The following is a 24,688-nucleotide window of genomic DNA, read 5'->3' as shown; positions in this document are numbered from 1 at the left end:
AATTTGGAACTTGTACGAAAACATTTCCAGAACACAATGAGGCAGCCAAGCAGTATTTTTTCACTGCAGACATAAGAGAGCTGCTGACAAGAAGATGGAGCAATTTCATACTTCTCTGCAGAGGATAGAAAACTAGCCTATTTTCCTATCATTACTTAAAAAAGTACTATCACAGGCAAAAATCAACCCATTTATATGATTTTACAGTTGTAAAAAGGCATTCAGTAAAATGTATACAAGCTATACAGCTTGCACATAAATTTTACCCATAATTAAATTAAAGATAGCTCCAAAACCTTTTGACAAGCCACCTTAATCAGAGATCTTTTTAGTTCTGTCTCCCTTCATTCTTGACTTAAAGTCCATCCTTACAGTATTCACATGTGGATCACATTCATCATATCCTATTTGCAATTACAACAAGTTCAGTAAAATAAATTTTTACAGTAACTGACGGCACGTAAACTTGAAGCATTTGCTTAACTGCAGTTCAGTGTTTTATTGTCCATTAAACCAAGAGATAGATTAAAATGATGTTAACTTCAGTAAAAAGTCAAAGTTAATATGGCAACTAAATTCCAAAATATAGTAACATAGAGCAACAGTACATACACTTCAAAAGCCTTCAAAGCTGTAAGAAAATGTCATGTTTATGATGAGTAAATGTAAACAATTTTTTTAATTTTTTTTTTTCTACAAGAGTCAGGTATGCTTTGTCAGAATTCCTGTAGAAAGAACCGAATGACCACTTCTCTTTCTGCTCCCTTATCACAGACCCTGATGGGTCACTGCGCAAGATTAGAGTCAACTGTGACTTCCTGGGTTCCCTAGTCAGTGTGGTGCTGGTATGCTTTTGAAGGCTTATCATGTTAAGAGTAAAAAAGGCTGAAAATAATTAAAAAACAGGAAAATTCATTTTGATCATGAACAAAATATAATTTTTAAGATTTGTTTGGAAAGATCTCTATGATCTTTGAATTTGATAAAGTGATCCAAAAACTGCTTCCCTCTCCTCACCCCCTAAGTGCAAGTAAAGATTATTTTACTCTTGACCAGATATCGTTCTTCCTGTGAATTCTCGTGCTGCGCTCAGTCAGCTTTCCCCCTGGCTCCAACTTCTTTGCAGGTCTGGATGGAACACTGAAAAGAGGGATCTTCGCCACCAAGATCTGCAAATTCTCTTTAAAGGTCTTGCAAGTCCCTCACACTCCTAACACTAAACAGTATTCAAGCTCATTAATATTCTTTTGACACCTTCTTCTGAAGAAGGTTCTCCAGCTGCAAAGAGGAATGCATTACACCTGGCATGCCTGTATGTTATGAAGTTCAACTGCATTTTGCAGAGGCCTCAGTGTTGCTGCATGTCAGTAACAGCAATATGCTTAAGCTATGAAGTCCATATGTCATTCACATGTATCTCCCCAGAACGTGCCAAGTAAAACGGGCAAGTTGCACATGTCCCAGGGAAGTCCCTTCGCCACCATTCAATGTAAAATTTTTCTTAATATTCCTGGTCATTCTTATGGGCTATATATAAATTATTGCCACTTTTGGGATACAAATGTAGAACAGTAGATTTCTTACATTTAAAACAGAAGTTTATACAAACTGTATTGGTTTGATATAATATACAGGTCAGTTTCATAAGAAAAAAGGGAAGGCTTCTGTGTGTTTTAAAACAACACTAACAACAAAAGCCAAATTTACACAAATAACAAAACCTCGCATTCCAACCAGAAATAAGTTACTATAGTAATACTTCCTGTAATAATTAACAAACTCTACAAATTCAACTACATTAAATGTTATTGGAGAGAAATGTCAAAATACTTAAGTAATACACATTAAAAGCCAGGCAACAGACACCAATATAATTAGAGTTCTGCATTCAAAAATAGAATTCCATAAATAATTCAGCTATGTAAGTTTTCTCTAACTTGGTTGATGACACTCAGGACTGAAAATTTCCCACACAGATGCTTACTGCTGCAATACAAGAGTTAGCATAATATATTTACTTTTCTTCCTGAGGAACAGCATTGCTGTGCAATTAGGGGGGACCTACTTCTGATATTTCATAGGTCATACATAAAAATTGCAATTGTTAATCTCAAGACTAAGATTTCTAGTTTAAGGTCTACAGAGACACAGAGGACATAAGACTATAGTAAGTAAACCTGACAATTTAGGAATATAAGCATACAAATATGGAAAAGCTACTGATTGTATTTATCAGGAAGGGAAACCTCTGCCAGATTAGCTGCAACACATTTACACAGAGTAAGTAACTTGCTTGAGTTAGCCTTTAACCTGAAACTCTTACCACCACAGCAGTGGGGAGGAAAAAAATAATCTGTCATCTAGTCAAATCTGTAGTAACACAGATACCAACATTCTAATTCTAAAATTTATACTCAGTTAACCCCCCCCCCCCCCCCCCCCCCAAAGCTACAATCTGCATCATCTAACTTAAAAAAGCCAACCAGGTAAGCATTACATAAGTGAAAAGTAGTTACCACTGACCAAAAGGATTATTTGTATTTCCAGCATGGGTAGGAAACCTGGTTTTAGGGCCAGGACGTCTCATCATGCTCACCACTGCGTGAGCAACAAAAACATGATCAATCGCAGAAAAATCTTGCCTTCCAGGTTTAAGACAAGAGCACAGAAGATACAAGGAAATCAGGAAACTTTCTGGGCAGTGAATCTCAATATATCAACAACCCATCAGCTATCAGGTCTTAGAAAGCATCATGAAATAAAGTTGTAAGAAAGACAAAATTATCTCCTGCCAAACAAGAACGGCAGTATGAAAAAAAAAAGCAAAATGAATATTTAAAAATTGAAGTAAGGTAGCAAGATTGTCATCATGAGTCAGTTGTAGCTATGCATTGACATTTCGACAGCAAGGCATTCAAGTGGTTGTTAAACATCAGGCTGCCTCTTCTACGTTATACTTAGTAAAGCATTAAAGCACTCTTTAAAAAAAACTATACAGTGACCTTGCAGCCTTTAACTTGAGAAAATGAATAAAAAAATGTTGGTACGGCTCTAGAAAAAAGCTTACTGCTTCTGTACGCAGCTAACACTAGCAATGGCTTTGTTGTTTTCTTCAGCCTACAATGGATAAATACCATAAAACCAGGCACCAGGGTAAGAACAGACTTCATGCACTTAATCAAAAAAAGGTTGTGTTGGTACCTCCCTGAATGCTGTTAAGCCACCCTGTGTGCAGAGTGAGTAATCTGAAATGTTCTTAGCTGTGCCACGCACAACTTAGATGACTAACGCTAGGAAAAAAAGTGTTTATGGTATATGTGTTCACTTTACTGTTATTTACTTTTCCATTTAACTCAAGCTTCACACAAAAAATAATTTAGTCAGCATTAGACTAAGTTCCTTGCCTTTCAACTTGAAAAGATTTGAAAAAGCTTTGAAGTCTCAATCTTTTCTACTCATCACTTGCATTGCAAAGAAAATTTAAATAACTAAAAAACCTTTCCAAACTTTTTCCATTCTCTCATGAATACACTTCCCAACACTCTTATTAGAAATTTAGCTTAAAATTTACCAGTTTAGATCCTCTTGAGCAGCACAGTCCTAATCATATTACAAAACAGATCACCTAAATATTCCCATTAGGTTTGTTTTTTTTAAATTGATATTTAATATCAAAGCTTTCAGCCAAAAAAGTAGGTAAAAAATTATTCAGAATTCAAATCAGCACAAATGGTGACCAAAAATTACCAACTGCAATTAAGAGTTTCTTATAGAAGAAAAAAAATCAAATCCAGTCTTCTCTCTTTCCCTCTCTCCCAAAAAAATCTCTGCAAAACCAAACAGAAACCTTGCAGCACATGATGCTTATGCTTTACCACAAACTCAAGCAAGTTGCATTATCGCACCACTCAGGAGCTAACATAACAAAACAACACATAGGTTTAAGGAAGAATACAAAACAAGGGATGTCTGACAAAATTAGAGACTGCCTTCATTACATGAATAATTTTGTAAACGCCAGGTATTTTAAAACACTGGCTCCTTATGTAGTGAATCTCTTCTCTGAAGAATGTTAACAATGAAGGTCAGAACAGCAGGCTTCAAAGCAGAAATTTCATCAAGCTGTTTTCTCTCCTCCTCTGAACCACTCTCATGTTATTACAGGCACTGCCGCCTGCCTGTTTCTACACTTCCAGCAGACTTCCTAGGCCTACGGAACTACTGCACGTATATTTTTTCACTGTTCAACTAGGTATTAAAAAAAGAAAATTAATGCTGATAAGGCAGTGTTCCCAATTGTTTTATTGCTCAAGTGTTAATAAACATAATAAATGTAATTTCTGTGATGTTTTTCTATGATCAAGACAGAAGTAAGCACAATTACCCAGTAACAGAAACTTCTAAAAAACAATTTCAATAAAATTGTATGCTTCCAAAACCACTGAAATGCAAGTCATCTACTCCATCATGAACTAAAAACTTCCCTCACACCAGCAGTAATAAAGAAAACCTGAAAGTAATCATCAGAGAATCATTTTTAATAACCACACAGCTTTCAAGCCACATCCTTAAAAAAAAAAAGGACCTGGTTGTACTCATGCCTACTCATGTTACTAAACCCTGTTACCTACCTGAATAAACCTACTGATTTTAAAAACTATACAATTTGTAAATTCAGGTTGGTTTTTTTTTTCCTTTTTAACGTATTATAAGTAGTTTGCAAATGCTTTATGTAACCGAAGCACCTCATCTCCCATGGTTGTATCCAAACTGGTTTCATGACACTCTACCCAGTCTACTGGCTGTGTTAATCAACCACTAACCTTCCTGTCAAGGCAGAAAAGGTTTCTAATCACAGCAAGAGAGATGAAGTACTGGGACAGCATTCCAGCGGGCTGTCTTTGCTAGGCCACACTTCCTCATTCAGTGGAGTCTGCAATGTTTACTCATCGGATGATATGAAATGAGCACCCAGAAGAGTAAGGCACTGAACATTGACACTGGAAATCTGTGCAGTCCTTCACTCTACAATTGCAGGCACCTTGCGTGTATGATGAATGATGAATAAATTTTATAGCAGCAGAACCCAGTGCATAAGTTTGCAGACTCTCCAAATAGAAACCAAGGAATAAATGATTCCACCAATGCTTTAGTATTTTTTTAAAAAATTCATCATGTATCTTAAACACAATACCCACAAGTTGTAACCATTCTTAGAGTTTGGAAGCAAGCCAGATTTTTGAAATAAAGCTCATTTCCTTTATGATCATGAAAGAAAGCTTGTTTCTCCATCACCTGGAGAAAGCAAAATAGCTTTTGAATTTATGGAATTGAATTTCACTGTTTGTAAAGGGGTTGTAATACACGCACACAATTAATAAACTAAAAGAATCTATTCCTTTTGAACACATATAAACCAGAAGTAATTATTTTTACCAGATCCCAGTCTATGCTGCGGAAAAATGTATGAGACTTGATATCAGAAAATCCTGTCTGTGGCTGACAACCAAGCCTCTCTTTGGGATCCTGCAGAAAACACAGAAACTCGTATTACATACTCTGCAGCAGTTAGTCTGTGTTTGTCAAAAGCCCACATACACGACTCCAGCATTCCCCATTACTACGCAAACTGCTGCTAAGATAAACATATTATGGCTATCAAGGGATCTTCATTCTTTTTTTAAAAATGAAGTTTGTTTGAAATTTCATTTTAAAATGATATTTTACAACCTAAAAAAAATATTTATTTAATAATGTATAATTCATATCCTTCTTTTTCCATTTAAAATTATAATGGTTCTATGGATTTCAATCAGCTCAATAAAAGAAACAGTTAAGTATTACAGAAGAGTTTATAAAGAGACCTATAGTTATTTTTCCCAACTAGCTGCAGGCTTTTAAGTCAAGTATGTGCTATGGAAGTCCCTCAGTAAACTAGCAACTGAGAAGTGGGTTTCTTTAACATACAGGATACCAAGGTTTTATAGACTTTCCTAGGAGTAAGCAGATTAACTTCTTAACTGTATTGCTTTCAAGAGGAAGCTCTGACTACCAGATCTTAGATGCTAAAAATAAGAGACTGTTACTTACCTTGTTTAAAAATCCTTTTAATACATGGGAAGCCTTGACAGAAAGGAACCTTGGAATCCGGATTGGCTTCTCAAGAATAACTGTTAAAGGTTTAAAAACAGCAATAAAAGGTTTTTGTTTTAACATTGCCCAGGATTTCAATACAAACATTTTATTAGTTAAAAACATTACCATTTGGAAAATGGGAAGATACAGTAATTGTTTAAAATAATGCAAGCAAAAGCAGCTACAGTAATTCAAGGCACTGTTATACGGACATGTCAAGATTTCCTAAAAAAACCCAACCATTAAGCTTCATTACCCTTTTCTATTGTTTGTAGTATAAATAGGGAAGAAAAACTTTTGCAGCGTCCTCAGTATATGGAAAAGCATGATTTTAAGCAGGAATTAATTTAACATTAGGCTCGTCAAGACGTCCATGGCAGTTTCTGTCACATAATTGTAGTAACTAGTTTAAAGAATGGTTCTACATATTAGGGAGGAGAAAGCAACTTCGCTATTCCCCCAACTGTTACTGTTTCTGTTGTAATAAATATGGCAAGTATTACTGCTTTTTTTAAGAGAAATTCAAACATCACTAATCCTGAGGGGCAAAACAGTTAAGAAAAAATTGTATTAATCACAAGTTAAAAAAAATAATCAAATTTTCTGGAACAAAACTATAGGTTGATATACTATTGTCAAGAAAGATCCTCCTATGCTCTCACTGCGCTTTAAAATTCATTCCTGGCCTGTGGACTCCCTTCTAACGAAAACACCTTTCTACACAATTTCTGTCCATTATTTCCAAAATGTGGTCATTTTAAAGAAATATTTTATTGTCTGAAAAAGGCTTCCTAATTCCAGAGCGTTTTATCTGACTCCAACAAAATCAATTCCTGGGATGAAGAACTGATAATACTGGGGCCCTTTATCTACAGTAGATCTAGAGGCAGCCATAGGATAACAACTCAGAAGGAAAACCTAACTGTCCTGGAACTACTAGTTTTAATTATTTCTCCCCCAAGAACAAACAAAAAAATAACATCAAAATGACTATACCTTGGAAGAGGTAATCTTCAGTGTTCATGTCTGGATTGTCAGTAATAATATCAAAAGGAGACCTTCCTGCCATCATTTCAAACATCAACACACCAAGAGCCCACCAGTCCACACTGAACCCTGTAAGTATTTGCAGAGCAGATTTTCAGGCAGGACTCCTTGAACTTAGGTGTTTTCTCTCATAAATGATGATTAATCGCCTGGTTCTATAAACTACTGAAATTCTCTACTTTCACTGAAGCCACAGGCATCACGACTTACGCCGTCACTGGGTGACATTTGAGAGACCTTTCTGAACTGGGATTACAAATGTAATCCGTATAGGTGTAATCTGTATAGTCTGCCAGACACCAACGCTTCAATGAAAATTCAGTGTATTTAAGCTGAGAAGTTCTAGATTTTTATTTATGCTGAACATTTTAATTTTAGTATCTCATAACTAAAAGACAGATTCAACCTATTGAGCAGATCAGTTCACAAATAACAATACTGGTTAAAAACATCATTATACTTTTGACTTCTGCATGAGCAGTAACTTTGCTATAGCATTCTATAGCCTTGCCTGGTAGATAATAGTAGCTGGGGGCTGTCAAGTTCTTCAAGGAAAGGACTTTGTTTTGCTACAGTATCATTTAATAGTCATTTTTCAGGCAACATATGATTTAAAAAGAAGCTGAAATGAGCAACTGCAAGAGGAAAACAAATATAACCTTATCATTTCAGAAAAAATTAAAATTGTACAATATACATTCAATTGTCTCAACATAAAACAGCACAAGAACGTGGAAATTAAGAATAAATGTGTTTCAAGCAACCTAGAACTAGAACTTTTCTTTGTGATTTGTTATAATTACAAATTGTTTAGTCACAGCTTACCATATTCTTCTCCTCTGAGGATCTCTGGTGCAATATAATTTGGTGTCCCACAGAAAGTGCTTGTAGTGTCACCAGGGCCCAAACCTTCCTACGTGCATAAATCATTTCATAGATTAAAAGCTGACCTCCTTTTCTGGTAATTTCCCTTTATTAGACTTACAAAGTCAAGTTACTTAGGGAGTCTAAAGACCTTCCTTTCAAAAAAGGCAATGGTAGAGCAAAATAAATACTCATGGTGCGCAAAGCTGGCTTATGACTTTACAGCTTACCTTCAGCCAATTAATTGATAAAAACTGAATCACAAACACATTTGTAACAACATTTTGCTTACTGTTTACAGATACACTTTAGTTCAATTCAAATCAAAGTTACACAATTTAGATCAAAACCAACATGGAAGTCCTTTCCAAACAGATGTTGGGGAAAACCTTTACTTTTTAGGAATGAAGAAATCAAACTTTTACATAACTGCTGCATTCCAACTGAAGCCCCACAACCTGTGCACTTTGACAGTGGTGAATCATTCTAGTCCAGCATTCCTAGAAACTGGTGCAATATCTATTCTGTGGAGGGAGCGAGATGAGCTTTCCTCATTATGTCACCATAACAGGCCTTAACCACGTTCTGAAATAAGCTAAGTAAAAATTAGTATTATACACTCAATCCCTGGACTTGTAAAAATCAACATAATACCAGATACAATTTTAGCTTCAGAAACTTAATTCTCACACACAAACAGACCGGACTTTAATCTCATTTCACAAACTAGCCAGAAACAGTGTAGCAAGTACAAGGAGACTTGAGGTCAAATCAACAGCTCTAAGGGGACAGCAGAATTCTGGTCAAATTAGAAACACTTCAGTCACATCTGGCATTCCAACTTTACACATCTAATTTTTAAATTTAGTTTTTTCTATTGACGTTTTCTTGCTTTCTCCTGCATCACATTATGTACATGCTACACTTTACCAGGTGCTTTGAAAATAATGCTCTCTAAATCGCCTCTCAGCACCAAAGATTGCAGCCTAAGAACAGCGATACTGGACAGCCCCTGTTGGTTCATAATGTCCAGTCCAGCCCCAGAGAACGATGAATGCAATTCATACTCACAGGAGCACACGTCATGAAAAGATGGAAAAGACCCTTTCAAAAACATACTTGTCTTAAAGATAGATTTTCCGCTTGGGTCACGCAGGAAATAAACAGATAAAAGAAATGAGTGACCCACATAACTTGAAATACACAAAGGAAAAAAAAAAAAAAAAAATCACAAAAGTGGTTCTATCCTTCAACAGCCATTTTTCAGAATAAAGTTCCCATTCTACAACCAAATTCCGGGTTCAGCAACACGAGCATTAAAAGAGATATACTACTGAATGTCAAAGCGACAAAAGAAAGGTAAGAAAAATCCTACCTTGCACATGCCATAATCTGTTAATTTGATATGACCCTCTGCATCTAAAAGAACATTGTCTAGTTTTAAATCTCTGTAGATGATGCCTCTTTCATGTAGGAAGTTTAGAGCAATACAAATTTCAGCAGCATAAAACCTGAAATTACAAAGGAAAAAATCCATATTAGCATTAAGATTGTATAAAATCTGGTACAGTTAAAAAAAATCTGTTCTTAAAATACAAGTTTACGGTCAGCTTTTATCTGTCATTTGGTATACCGAAACCAAGCTACATTTACTCGTAAGGACACTAACCTCATATATTGTAAAGTCACGCCTTAAAGTAAATATGGGAAATAAAATATTTTCTTAATTAGTAAAGTGAAAAAAAATTTCTTTATCCTACAGATTTTTTCCTGAAAATTCCACGTATGACACAGAAGCCCTGTGTTTTCAGCTTACTAAGTTACACAGACTTTGTGTAGTGCAAAGCCATGCAGAACAGATTTTTTGTCTTCTCCTACCAACACCACATTAATTCAACCTAAGATGAAAGTAAGTAGTTACATCTTCTATCAACAGATCAAAGAAACGTTACCTAAATATGAAGCAATAAACAGAAGTAAATAGGAATAACTGTTACTACTTATCAAATGCTTGCTTTCTTTAAAAAAAAATGCATTCAAAATAATAAAAGTAACATATCTTCCCAGGGCAGAATCTTCTAAAATTAAGAATAAACCTTTTGTTCTTTCTTTGCTATTTATCTTCTTTTATGGAATAAAGTTTGGAAAGCATTTCATACAACATTAAAAAACTACAACCAAAAAAATCACCATAAATGTGTTAGTAAAATACCTTGCATGTTCCTCGGGAAGTTTCCTTTGCCGTTGCATGTGAAACATAAGATCACCCCCGTTTACATACTCTATGACAAGAAACAATCTGAAAGTATATAATACAATTAATGGATTCCAAGGAAAATCTCAAGAAGAAAACCTATTCTTATCCTTCCAATTTGAGCGATTTTCACTTCCGCTCTTGATTCAGAGTTCTAGGTTTCTATAGTTACAGAAACTACTTCAGAGAAAAAAAGAGAATGCTTATTTGATCCATATTACGTAGGATCACATCCTTTATTTAAATGCCAGACTAACTGGAGAGGAAAGGCAGCTGCATACAACAGACTACTACTTGGTGTGAAATCTGCAGAACTACTTAAACAGTACAGAAGACAACAGCATTTGCCCAATATAATAAGGTACTCTGCAACAGACGTAAAAAACCCGCCAACCCTAAGCATATAATGATAGAGATTTCTTTAAAAAGTACTTAGAAATTATAACAAAATCACAGAAGTATGCTAAAAGATGACACATGGCAAAAATGCAAGTTTATCCAAAAAAGGTAAAATTGCCACTCCTTTGAAAAAAAATGTAAGAACAACATAGTTATGCAATTATCTCTTCTTCAAAGATGTTGATTCTTTTGACTTTTACGGAATAAAACTCCACAATATAAAATTTGCTCAGTGAGTGCACTGCTTTGACTAACAACACCTGAAAAAAATAAGCCTGCCTGAAACAATGCTGACCATTTAAAATAAGTTTTAAGATAAAAAAACCCAAACTTTAAAAGATGCAATTTAAATGCAAACCTTTCTTACTCAGTCTGACACAGCTTTACCCTAATGTAATCATTATTAAATTGTTACTCTGCTTGACTAAGTCCTTTTTTAATAGCCAAGCTGCAGCATTACATCTGAAAAGCTTTGCAGACGAGGTGCAGTTCATATACACCTAAGTCACCAAGGTTTCCACATGGGCAAAATCTGAAAAATCTCATTTGTGTTTCTGATATAGTTTTGCCACTAAAAGGTCACCATCTTTTAAAAATTACTTCATTAACAGTAAGTAATGAGTATCTGGCAATATTACAGAGATCAGTATGTTTTGTAGGATTTGTGATAGCAATTAAATACGTAACTATGAAGCTTGCTGTTTGTGCTGGTTCAGCCCCTGAAAAGCTCAGATTTATTGAAAGCAAGATGACGTAAGGCTCACTTAGAAAAATGTAACCCAAATTTACTTTAAATAAAAAAGTTTTATCTGAATAGCATATGACAATCTTTTTTCCATTTAAAGTTACATGATCTAGCATATTGTTAATATACACATACAAAATTATTTCTGTTAAGACTATGATCATCACTGAACTCTTCCTGACACACTGTTAAGAAACATACTGTCTTTCCTGGAACAAAAAAAAGTTGTGTTTCATTTGCATAGATAGACTGAGACTACAGAATTTGAGGACTGAGAGAATCAATTCACTTATGTCTATAATTTATCAGAGACTAAAACTAAATTTGGTGAGCTAGCAGGACAGATAATGAAATCCCACCCTGCCTTGACTTTGCCAAGACCTTTAGCTGTATAAAAATGTGAATTAAAAGAAAGCGTGATGGACCCACTTGTGTTACTCCCTACACAGCATATCCACTAAATGGAAGGTCTGGGCACAGAAAGGTTGCAGTCTCAAGACCTACTAGATGCTCTGTAGAACAAGTTTTTGAATAGTCTTCTCAAAACAAACAAGAGAAAAGTCAGTAGGGGAAAGAAATACAGGTGGAATCAGCCATATAAAAAGACTTCTATTACAGTTCGCAGGAAAGGTTTCATCCTTGGGAAAAGATGATCCAGGCAATGCTGCCAAGGTCAGAGAGACCTACAGGATAGAAACGTGCTGAGTGAGTGTTTCTTACGAAGGCTGCGGCTATCCCAGGAGGCACTATTTCCTTATACACTTCATTTTCCATGAGTTGAAAACTCCTTTCCATATATCCACACACTGGAAAACATTACATTTGGAAAACACATGCTCCAGTCTCTCAGATCATTCTAACTGGTAACAATTAAAGAAGATTTTTATTTTCTTTGAAAAAGATTCTTCACTTGAAACACTTAAGTGTTAAAAACTGAAAAGGTAAACCAGGACAAATTATTGGATACAACCCAGCTTGCAAGTCTTTCATCGGCCTCACCAGAAGAATATAAGCACTAATTTAAAATTAGATAAACAATAAATAGCTAATGCTTTTTTAAGCATTTATAAAAAAACCTGTATTTTATTACAGCATTCCTGGTATTTTTGCTTCCAACTTTCCTATCCTATTTAGGAGCTTCCAATGTTTATCCCCATTCAGAACCTGCAGTTTAAAGCTCCCTGTGTTAAGTTACGATCAAGCACCTAAGTGTGCGAAGATTGGCAGTCCTTGCTGGTTTTAGAATGATTTACTCAAACACCAATGGTTTCGCAGGACAGAGGTTTCAGATTGTTGCCACCTTGGAAGAGACTTATCTGGAAATTCAGGGCAAGCCCAAGGCATGTATTTTATTACAGTAGTAAACAAACATCACTAGTATCCGAAACAATGTAAACAGCTACATTTAGCATCAATTACCACCTTTAAGGACACATTTCTTTTATCTTAAAAATTTATTTAAAATTATACTTAAGAGAAAGAACATGTTCTTTTCCAACATTTCCTCCCCTATTAATACACTTATACACAAAATGTTCTTGTAATACAGCTTTTTTCTTTGGGCCAGTTAACACAATCTCATGTTGATGAGTTTATTCACTTGAAATCAGTTTCGTGCTTCTCTGTTCCTGTAATGAGGTCAGAATCGTGATTTTATAACATAACAGCTACAAACAAATTGTGAATTCATGGCATCATGACTATATCCATGGCAAATGGCTGAAGTTATAAGCAAAAACCTAGTTTCACCGCAAGGAGAAGCTAGGCTGGAAAAACAGACTCCTAAATATACAAGAGGAATACAGAAAGCTTTGACTACATTTAGCATATATTTTTTTCTATTTCTGCTCCTTGAGTATGTCAGAGTAACTACCAAAGTGGCATGCAAAGGAACTTCATAGTGCTGATTTTGGTCTTTTTCTTGTTTACGATATTTATAAGAAGTCTCCCTCTCAATACTTCACCCTGCCTGACCACTTGAATTTTTGTATTTTGTGTTACGTGTAAATGACTAGATAATCCATGAAAACTTCCTAAATTGTTTGCACTCTACACAGAATGCCACTCAAGTAAGCTGGATAGAATGACTTTCATCTCCTGATTATGATACATATGGCACCAGGCATTATAAAAGGTTAACAGTAATCAGGTGCCTGTAAAAACAAGAACACCCAAACCACAAAACCCCCACATATCCAAACAGCCCAGTGACATACATGAACATGGGCATGAAAGCTCTTCATGATTTTCCTCATATTCCAATTGCAAAATAAGAAGCAAATTGTCCCCTTTGGATTTTGCACACCAGGGCAAAATAAAATAAATTTCAATGTATCTAAGTATCTTATTAAGCACTGTTTCAATTAAAATCACATCATTGATCAGTATGTGCTAAGGGCTCATAAGCCTCATAGGTAAAACATACTTCATACACATGTAGGTTTTAAAGTTATTATTGAAAACTATGATTACTGAGCAGCCCAACTCTTATGCTGTTTTGAAGAACAGAGAACTACAGTTCAGACCTCCGAGAAGCAATTCGGCTCTCCTCAATAGAATCAAATATTATAAGCTCTCTCTTACAAAGCTCTGTTTTACTCCGCTACTATCCTCCTATTCCTGAAGTCACACAGCCGGTGGTGCTCAGGAAGACAGCGCACAGCTCCTCCTCCTCATTTCCCTTCTCCCTTTGGATCATGACCTGGAAAAGCCTGCCTTTTTCTCTACACGACACTGGCTAATGATACTAATGCTTCCTTCCAAAAATTACTACGTGATGGCAGTGGTTACGTTTGCTTTATGAGAAGCAGTTAGTACAATGATCAAGATTTTCAAAACAAAGTAATTTCAGATCTTTCTTACCGACTTGTTGTTTGAAAGCATGAATGTAAACCAACTAGGAATGGGTTACTGGATGCCTGTTCAAACACATGTTTCTCTGTCTGTACCCAATCAATATCCTGAAATAGAGTAATTGAACAATCAGAACTCCTGCTGGATAACCACTGTGGGTATTCCCAGAAAAGAAATTGTGAACATCTATGCTCCCTTACATATACCGTCATTGTTACATATGTTCTTCAGAAAGACAACCCCCCCTAAAATCTGGAGGAAGTTAGAAAACATTTTAATTCAATTACATATTCAGGAATTTCTTAACCACGTAGAAAGGTCTGCACAAAATTTAAGCCATTTAAAAATATCATACATCTGCAATATTTGCTACACTGCTCATACTGCTTCATAGAAATAAATTGTCTTAGCTAAATGATCCCAAGGCTGCTGAAGCAACTCATGCTAGTTACAGAAGCGATGTGACTCTCCAGTTTTTAAAAGGTTCAAACAAACTGAACTTTGTTTTCTTATCTGAAACTCAAAATTAATTCAATGAAACTACCAAAACCCGATTAGTTTGTACAACCAAAACCATTCTTAAAAGTATCAGACTACCTTTAATACTTCAAGAGGGAGAAGTCCTGAATACCCAGTGCAATACCATATAATAAACATCTATCAAAATTTGAAGGATGTGAGCATAGTACTTCAAAGTTCAGATCCGCAATAACAAAGCAATTCATCATTTTTCATATAACCGTACCAAATGTAAACCTTAAGTACAACTGATTTTAGCAGTAGATATTTGCTCCTCATGCAATACACCGATCATGTTCCACCCTGCAAACACTCAGTACACTGCCATGTTACATTACTGGAAATGTAACTGTTCTAAAAATTCTCCATTTCCAACAGATATTCCAGCTTTCCAACCTATCTGGAGACAAAAAACACAGAAATTGAGAAACCAGGCCTTCCCTTCAAGGATAATTAGGCAAACTAAAGTCTCAGATGAAATCAAGAAACATCACCATCAAATCAAATAAATCTGTTAGGTTTTATACTCACACCCTCCTGAAGACCTAACACGTTGGAAGGTTAAACCTGGGTCCAAACATGAGCCAAACATCCAGTTTTGAGTAAAACAATAAACATGTCCACTTGTTTTTTTTTTTACTGAATGAGCTTCTCTTTAACAGTCTGGAAAACTCATTGATTATTGCGCTTGTGTACTAGTACATCAGTACTACACTAGTGCACTACTGTTAACAAGATTAGAAAAATATTAATAGCAGAAGCCCAGGTATTTGATTTGCTTCAGTTTCCTTTAGAAAAGAATGCTCACCACTCCCCAGCAACAATTCCATTACCTGGAAAGCACCAGCCCATTTAAACATACTTTCTATGTAATTAATTGTCTTTCTCCATGAAAGACTTATTAGGTGAAATTTCCATTACTTGCAACGTCTCATGCTTTCACAGAATTCAGTGAATTTCCTATCAATTCCCAGAATTTCATTATACAGCCTACCTCATAGAAAAGAAAAACCAAATAGCTCTATCTTCTATGCAGTTATCTATGAGAGCCACTATTCAAGACAGACTTCTCATCTACCTCTGATTCTCAGGAAAAACTGTGTAACCCATTAATACTTCTACTTAGTTTCTACCTTCTTGGAAAAGCATGTGTTAAAGAAAATAGTAAATAAACCACACAGCAATCTAATCTTTGGTCAGAAAAAAACCCCACCAAGCACGTGAGCAAGGCAAAGTATTTCAGAAGAGCTTGACAACTTTACTGTCCTAACCCTAGCCTCTGGAATAATGACAAAAATGGCAGCAAAAGAAACTGACTGAAAGTACCAACAGAAGTAATACTTAAAGCAATGTGGTTTGGGTTTTTTTCCAACATCCTACTTCCAAGAAATCCAGCCTTCCTAACAGTATAAAATACAACATCGTCAGCTTAAAAATTGCATTCTGTTTGAAAAATTCACTTTCTATTGTAACAATAGCTATATAAGAAATTCCCTATGAGGTGAGACTGATTGTCCATCTCTTTTTTTATTTTATTAAGAGCCTGGGATTCCACCTGCAAGGATGACACAGTACTTCTTTATTCATCAAATCTTTACTGGTGTCATACTTTCTGTACCCCATCATACATGCTACCACTCCTGCACGAGCATGTCACACTGCAGCACTCCAATAAAGCCGGCACCCTGACAATGCTTCTTATCGTTTCGTCAGGTGTCTCAGTAGTTTCATCAGAGCTGTGGTCTGACCACATGCATTCCAGTTACCCCATCCCCTGTTCTATTACCGAACACAGCAGGTTCCAGTCTAACAGCATTGTAGGTGGTTCAGATCTACCTTCCTTGCTTGTTGTGATTGGTTCATCACATTTATGAAAAAAATAGGACGGATATGAAATCCATACCTTTCAAGAAGCATGACAATTACAGGAAAAAGATGAAAGGTTGGTTGGTGGCTTTTTTTCCCCTGAAACTTGTGCATTTGAGATCTTGCATTAAAAAAAATTTCAACAGGATTTTGGAAATAATCAAGAAATGCAGCACTGATTTCTGTGGCAGACAAGTATTTTTTACAAGGCAGTTAAAACATAGTGACCTCAAATGGCAGTAGCATAATTTTTTTTAACCCATGGAAAAAAAAAATATTCCAGAGTACTGTGTCACTTGCACATAAGTCCTATAATTCTGACTATAAGAACACAATTTCAGCCCCTATTTGAATTACAGATAATACTTTGCAGGTACGTTCATTCACCTTGGAAAACATCTTTGCTTTCTTTCAAAATTAAGTGCCCAAATTCGACCCTATTTATATCATCATTTACAGATTAGCACATTCAGGTTGGAATACTTTTCACGTGCATTCTATTAGGACTATTAAAATTGTTAATTGTTATTAAAATAAGGGACATTTCTCTCAGATTTAGTCTGGTGCTTCATGCAGACAGTTGATGACAAACGAGTTCAAAAGTCATAAAATTCTACATGGAACTGCTGTCTAAAACCTTAGCTGCTTTCTTAATGGAATGTTTTTTGTTAAAGCATACTAACTTTTTACAATATGTAACAATGCAATTAATACAGACTTTTACCTCATCATCATGGACCAATTCTTTTTTCACTACTTTCATAGCATAAATTTGATCATTCTTTTTTAACCGAACTAAAAGAACTTTGGCATAACTTCCACGTCCGATAACTCTGATTAAATCAAAGTCCTGCAGTCCAAGCCCCTGAGAAATCTTAATTCCATCCATTCCGTCAATGACTGGTTTGATATCCTGTATAAAAAGAAACAGATGCTAGAAATAGAAGACATTTTCATAACAAGTAAGTATTCAAGCAAAGAGGTCTTCAGCCACTGGACAGAATTTGCTGAGTTTGCTGGCCATTGTCAGTGGCACACAGATCTGAATGGCTGATTGTAACACATCTGTTTAGAAATGATCGGTTGGTATTGGTTTTGCTCTTACTAAAAGTTGCTGTGTTTTTCAAGGTAGTAGTCTGTTCAATGAATCATTTACATATTCCCTACTTGAAAATGGAACGCAATGCCTTCAGAAATTAGGCTTTATTTAAATTCTTGAACTGCAGGCATTGTAGAAGAGCGTATTTCATATTCTGACAGATATTGTAGTACAAATTAATAAAGGCTCTCTAAAAAAAAAAAAAGAGCTGATAAGGAAGCAGTAATTTGCTAATTAATGTACCTGTCTGTTTCAGTTTAGGCAAGAGCTGTCTGTAATAAGTTCACTACAGTTTTAATGAAAATGAAAATTTCTAATAGGTGCCTGGGAACATACAGCAGCAGATACCAATTTCTCAAATGCAACAATCTGCAGGAAATATGCCAATATTAAGAATGTTATTTTGAAATTAATTAGTTAAAAATATAAATTTTATCTTGACTCGGCTGAAATTAGATGTGAACATGTGAGACTGAAAAATCAAGCTGTTGAACTAGACAAATGCAGCATGTACTCTGACATTTCATGCCTCACCAATATATACAATGCTTTAACATACTTCCACAGCCTATTTTTACCTGACCTCATAATACTGTACTTGTAGGCAGATCAGCATTCTGCTGAACTATGGAAAGTATTTATATAAAGAATCTTGATCTAGGATTGACTGCTATTAGAAGAGATTGCTCAGAGCTTAAAGATTCTAGTCAACAAAGCTCCCAGAATGCCACATCCTCTCTGTAGGATACCTTAAATTATTTCAGTAAAGCTCAAAAGCAAGGTGGGAAAATCAGAGCAGCACAATTCAGAACAGGTGAGCAAACAGCACCTAGCAAAAATTAAACACAAACAGCATCTACCTGAGCACTAACTATATCAGAAGTCAGCAATTCTAGATAGCAATTAAAAGTATCTGAGGTGTTTCAAATTTATACCCTTCCAACTCTGAATCTGAGATAAAATCTAGACATATGTCTGAAAGTAAGGCAGTCGCTTACCCAAGAGCAGGAACTACTCAAGTGTAAAATAATGGTAGTGACAAGTATTGTCGTGAAGGCAGAGGTAAAAAAAAGGTGAAGGCCTGTTAAAAGCAGGGTATCAAACTAACTGCTAGCGTTCTGCCGGGTGCATCCTATTTATTTGAAATATGCCAGAAGCCTTTTTAAAAATAATGTCTTAAAGCTCTTTAGAATTAAAATGGATTGAGATTTTTCAAACTGCTTTAAGGGAGTAACGTTCTTGGTATGGAGAGATTGTATCAGACCGACTACAAAAGAGCTGAAAAACAGTTTAAGTGTATGTTATTCCACTTGTATTTCCACAAGAGCTGTCTATAAATTATTAGGTATTATTTATACGAAATATTTCAGAGAGCTCTATAGTTAATGTATTATCAGACTGAAGCAACTTTCACAATGATAGCTGGTAGAAGTAGCCTGGGGGTGATAAAGGCTGTACATCCATTAGAGAGAACAGACAAGACAATGTCAAAGCCACCATTGTTGCAAAGACCAATAAAGTCAAACCCTCTACTAAATCACTGTTGCCCCAACATGAATGGAGGGGGAAAAAAAAAAAAAAAGAACAAAGTCTCTCCCGCATCATAACTGGGATAGAAAGAGCTGTACATAGAAGAAATATCAAAAATCTATCAAAAATGCTTAAAAAAAAAAATCAGTTTTCAGAAAGAAAACCCAGACTTCTTTTTTCAAAGGTAGCAGAAGAAATAGGACAAGTAATTACCTATTTTATAAAGAGCTGTATGATTGAGAGTGTGCAAACATGAATTACAAAAACATTTCTAAAACATACCTCAGAGTCATCTTTAATGTTGTCATGTTTCCGGTTTGAAGGAATGTAGGGAACTGGAAAAGGAATCAAACAAGTTGGTCATTATTAAAGACCTTAATTAGAAATAATTTAAAAAGTTGATAAATGGAAGGTTGGTTTAGTAGCTTAGGGCCAGAAGTTCACTTCAGATACCAAGGGACAGCTGACCAAATTTTTTCCACTTTATTCTTGTAATTCTGACAGCAGATCCTAAGGGCGCTGTAGAAACAACCAACTCTGAGACAGTAAGAAATCCAACGATAAACCTTTGAGCTCATAACAGTATCTGACAAAGGCCAGAATAATTTTGGAGAATGGGTATGATAAATGGGCCCTTAAAACAAGACAGGTTAAACCATCAAAAAATATTAACCTAGAAAGAACACTCCAAATTACACAAAACTAAATACTTAAAAGTCTGAGGGTGCACTTATATTAGCATCACAGCTTGGATCTGAAGTGGAGGGGGTTTGTTTGATCTAAAAACTAAATCCATTGTTGCCAGTTGCTCTGTGCTTTATTTCACATTCTGGAATGGTTTTGGAGCATACGAATTTAGGTTGAAATCAAACCAGAAGATATGCTTCAGAAGTACATCTACTGTAACCGAGTCCCTAACGAGCTTTTAGTCCATGGGACTAAACTAGAGATAACCCAAAGTAAACTTCAAAAAAAACCAAACAGGAAGAGTTGAAACTGGGCCTCCAAACGGGGAAACGTATGAATTCCAATTAAACAAGAAAGTACTCACTTCCATCAGTTTCTTCTGAAGGGAGGTCAACTTCATCATTTTTATCATCTAACTGAGGTTCCTGGGAAGGCATGACCGAATCCTTGCAAAACACAGAAGTTACATAGGAAAAAACTGTTGGTTTATGCAGTTCCTTTTTAAGTATGTCGTGCCACATAACTACAATATAATGAGAAGCTTATATTTGCATCTTCCAGAATGAAAACTGGATTTGGCAGGAAATATTTCCTGATATTAACCTTTTGTAATGCATTATAAAACCAGCCTACCAAAAGCCTAAATGCCATGTCAACCATTCTCAGCAACTGCAACAGATGTTTAGCTGTTTTCTAGAAGTAAGATTACTATATTTTATTGTCAAGTTCAAACTTTAATTCTATTTAAGACTCCTGAGTCCATTTCATATGGAACTGCAACTAAGGTAACACTCCAGCATGATGTTACACACTGAATTTAGAGCACTGGCATATTCCATAATTCCATAAATCTGTAAAGATCGCAATACCAAAGAGTTTTACAGTATGTTTGGACGCTGCTCTCATTCCCAACTCATTATGAGACATGTAGGACTATTCCAGTAGGTATAGCAACACGCATAAACAAATTGGCAAAGGATCTAGTCATGTCAAGGCACGTCACATGCAATACCAATAAAGAAAAATACTGGTTAAAATTTTGAGTTAGAAAAAACGTGAGGCAACCACCTGTGAGACACTGGTTATAGTCTGCAATGAGTATGGGGAAGGGCTAATATTCAGGGATACAGATGCACGTTTATAGCCAAGGAAAGACACTAGCATTGCCACTGGAATGAGGGAAATGGAGAGGATGAGGAAGTACCGGAGAAACCACGATGGCAAGACCATGAAAGCAACAAGCCTTTTTACAAGCAGTAGCGCAAAACCCATGCAAGCACTTTAGTTCTTAAAACATTCCCATAGGCTAGAAGGAACCAATGCCAAGATTGTCAGTGACAACTCTTTTATCCATATATAAAATGCAATATGTCTACTGTAGAAGTCAAACTCAAGCTTGCTCACACTTAAATCGTATCACAAGTTTTCTTTTCTCACTTTTCCCAGACTGCTCACAATCCAAAGGCTTGCCCTCCATAGTCATTTCAGGAACTGAAAACCAAATACCACCGTGTGTCATAGATCTACAGCCATACACAGCATTTAAATACTCAGGATGCACATCTACAAACAACAACACGGGACACAATGAAACATCTTAGCTTTATACAGAATGCAAACTTACCATATGCCTTTTGCAGGTCAGTGGAACAAGTATATGACAACGTTTATGGACCAACAATTTGCAGTTGATACACTTGTAGCCTTGCCTTCCGAGACCCCATATCCTTTCACCACACTGGCCACAATATGCTCTCTGAAAGGCAGAATGCATATTATCGATTCAGTTATCAATTATTTTCTGTAGATGAGTAGTTATCTAACAAGAATCCACCCAACAAGAACCTATCCTGGTCACCTCCTAACAGATGTTCAATAATAATTCTTTTTAGAATATCCAGGGTTTCCCTGCTAGCTGAAGGTTACACTTTATACTTAAGAATTCAGCTAAATGCAGTCCTTTTTTAATGGATGTTAGGAAAACAAGTATCTCCAGCATATGGAACACATTACAGCCTAACATTAGCAAATTATTCTTAGAGAATAAGTATATTTTGAGTTTCAGATTCTGACAGAGGTTACCTAAACAAAACTGACAGGACTTGCGCTACATAATTATGCATGAAAAACACACAAACTGGAGAACACTGGCACAAAGTGTTAAAAAAGATAAGTTAAAGTATGAGGAATGTTCAATATCTGCACCTATATACTTTAACAGTGGTAAAACATCAGTAGAAACTTTGAGTAATTAAAACTCATCTAACAAGTCTGATGTAAAACCTCCCTATGTTGCACTATTTAATATAAAAAAATATATGGCCTTTTTTATACATGCAACAAAATGGCATCTGAATAAATTAAATAAAAATGAGCACAAATTAAGAAGCCAGACATTCTACTGCTGACTTTAACAGGGCAGATCTTTAAATAATTTTTCCAGTGGATGTGTGCTGTGGTCATTTTATCCACTTCATCCAAAACGCCAAATAGCAATCTGAGATTCTTACATGCCAAAAAGTCACCTAGTCTCAGCCATCCCTCCACACAGCACACAGGTTACCAACAGAAGACTTAGTCACTATTCCCTACCTGCAAATTTTCTACAGTAATTACCGTAACAACCTAAGACATGGCCTATCATTTTGCAAGCTGCAGATGAAGTCCTGCACTCATCCCCCACTTCAGGCTTAGACAGAACTCTGCAACTGTCCCAAAGCCACAAAACAGTGGAACTCTGTTCCTCCTAGCAAACGGCAAGTTAGAGTGCGGTTATTCAGATCCTCAGACTAATGAATCACACACGGTGTCCCGCCCAAAAGTGTTAAGCTACTATAAATACTTACTAGTAGTATTAGAAAACATAAAAAATAATAGAAGAAATAATGAAGAATGGATAATTTTTAAGAACTATTTTCTGTATTGCCCTTCTCATATTTTGACAGTTGTAGAAAACAAAACTTAACTACATCCCATTCATCTGTACAGCCAGTCCTCCTTGATTAGGAGAAACCCAGACTGCACTGCTCAGGAAAAAAAAATAGCCAAAAAACCATACTGCCTAATAAGAGAGGAAGCCTTGGACATCTATCTATAGCCAATTCTTTCAAAATTCCTGGTCCATCAGATTTCCTTCAGTATTCTTGTACAGGTTTGGTAGCACTAATATTAAAATTAAATAAATGTCTTAGGCTCTGGAAATGACATGCAAGAAAATAATCTCATTTATTTCAGTCAGATGCAGGGAAGCAAGGGAGGGAAGGAAAAAAAAAGAAAAAAAAAAAAGATGTAGTGTCAGGTCCCAAATTCTTTCAGTAATACAGGCACCCCTCTCTCACCTCTCCAAAACGCTTACAAACACAGCCATAACAAAGAGTTAACCTTTACATTATGTTCAACAAATTTAGATTTTGCATGTGTTTGTTCACCAGAATTATGTGAAAAAGTTTTAAAAGGTTATTTTGAAAGAGGAATGAATTCATAAGGATTAAAATCCAGTCAGAATTTTGATTTAGTATCTAATTCAGTAATACATATATGACCATAATTTATTATTAATTTATACTTTTTAATGTCACATTTTACAGTTCATATCAACTTTATTACTAACTTCAGTTGGATGTGCTTTGTGTTCCAGCTTTATAGTATTTCATTTGTATACAGATAGTTATAACAAAGTAGTCTTGTTAAGGATTGTTGACAAATGAGCATGCTAATGAGGTTTCAAAATCTTTATGCGTATATTCACTATTTGCCTAATTTCAGTTAAAACGTCACTATGACATGGATTAACAACATGGCAGGTATGCACTCACAGTGTTTCAAAGAAACATGTTTTAACCATGTAGCAAATATGCACATTGAAGCTTCATACTATAAATTAAAAAACATTACTTCACACATCACATTATACAAATGCATGTTATAATTCAGACACATGACATATTTTTCACCTAAGTATGTGATATGATACTGAGTTTTAAAGGGCTTTTCCTTCCTTCAATGCAGTTTTGGGGTGGGGAGCATTAGGGAAAAAAAGAGCTAATTTCATAATTAAAAAAAATAAAAAATGTTACTGTTGAATCAAAAAGCTAAACTCACCTCACCGTACTCAGTTTTGTATGGAATTCCCAAAAGCATATACTACATTTGTATATATGCTGCAATACTTAGGCATAATGGGATAAGTGAAGGAGGTGTCTCAGCCTTAAAGCGACATTCACTTGCGTATTTGGATTAAGTCATATTAACACAGTTGTATTTTAGCTCAATAAAACAGGGGTGTTTGTTCTTAATTAGACTATGTAATACCTCAGACTGAAAACAATTAAAGCTAACATCAAGAGCTCTAATCTTTAAAAGTGACAAAAAGTACTAAAGGTAAAAGATTCAACAAGCAATCAAAATCAAGTAAAGAGCAGAAAGGAGGTAAGAAGTGCTCAAAATATATATCAGTTTAAATAGTCACAAAAAAAAATTTTTAGAGACTTTAAAAAGAATTTAATTTCACCGATCCTATATTATTAACTCCATCCTAGATTCAAAGATTTTCAAGTTTTTCCTGAATGTTATGACCTGAATAACACTGCATAGACTGAGAAGTCACATGAATAAGCATCTTGCTTTTCCTTTCTTTTCAACACTCAAATATAGAAAAAGCACAGACTGAGAAAACAATTACCACAGAACA

The 24,688-nt window shown here is 35.5% G+C and overlaps 1 protein-coding gene across 3 annotated transcripts in view; it reads right to left on the bottom strand.

Annotated features, from left to right (window-relative positions):
• Positions 1-24,688, bottom strand: part of PRKCZ (protein kinase C zeta) — a 67,394-nt gene that overhangs the window by 10,434 nt on the left and 32,272 nt on the right. For all 3 annotated transcript variants that reach the window (XM_040587943.1, XM_040587942.1, XM_040587944.1), the window contains 11 exons: positions 21,623-21,754; positions 20,363-20,444; positions 19,594-19,646; positions 17,407-17,595; positions 14,307-14,404; positions 10,259-10,345; positions 9,422-9,557; positions 8,008-8,095; positions 7,132-7,251; positions 6,091-6,170; positions 5,437-5,526 (listed from right to left, as the gene is read on the bottom strand). In XM_040587943.1, coding sequence (XP_040443877.1) covers positions 5,437-5,526; positions 6,091-6,170; positions 7,132-7,251; positions 8,008-8,095; positions 9,422-9,557; positions 10,259-10,345; positions 14,307-14,404; positions 17,407-17,595; positions 19,594-19,646; positions 20,363-20,444; positions 21,623-21,754 — 1,155 coding nt within the window. The remainder of the gene's footprint in view (positions 1-5,436; positions 5,527-6,090; positions 6,171-7,131; positions 7,252-8,007; positions 8,096-9,421; positions 9,558-10,258; positions 10,346-14,306; positions 14,405-17,406; positions 17,596-19,593; positions 19,647-20,362; positions 20,445-21,622; positions 21,755-24,688) is intronic.

Source organism: Falco naumanni, chromosome 3 (assembly GCF_017639655.2).
Source record: "Falco naumanni isolate bFalNau1 chromosome 3, bFalNau1.pat, whole genome shotgun sequence".
In the NCBI taxonomy this organism is placed as follows: Eukaryota; Metazoa; Chordata; class Aves; order Falconiformes; family Falconidae; genus Falco; species Falco naumanni.
The sequence above is the reverse complement of the archived record's forward strand: the minus strand, read 5'-3'. Positions and strand labels throughout refer to the sequence as shown.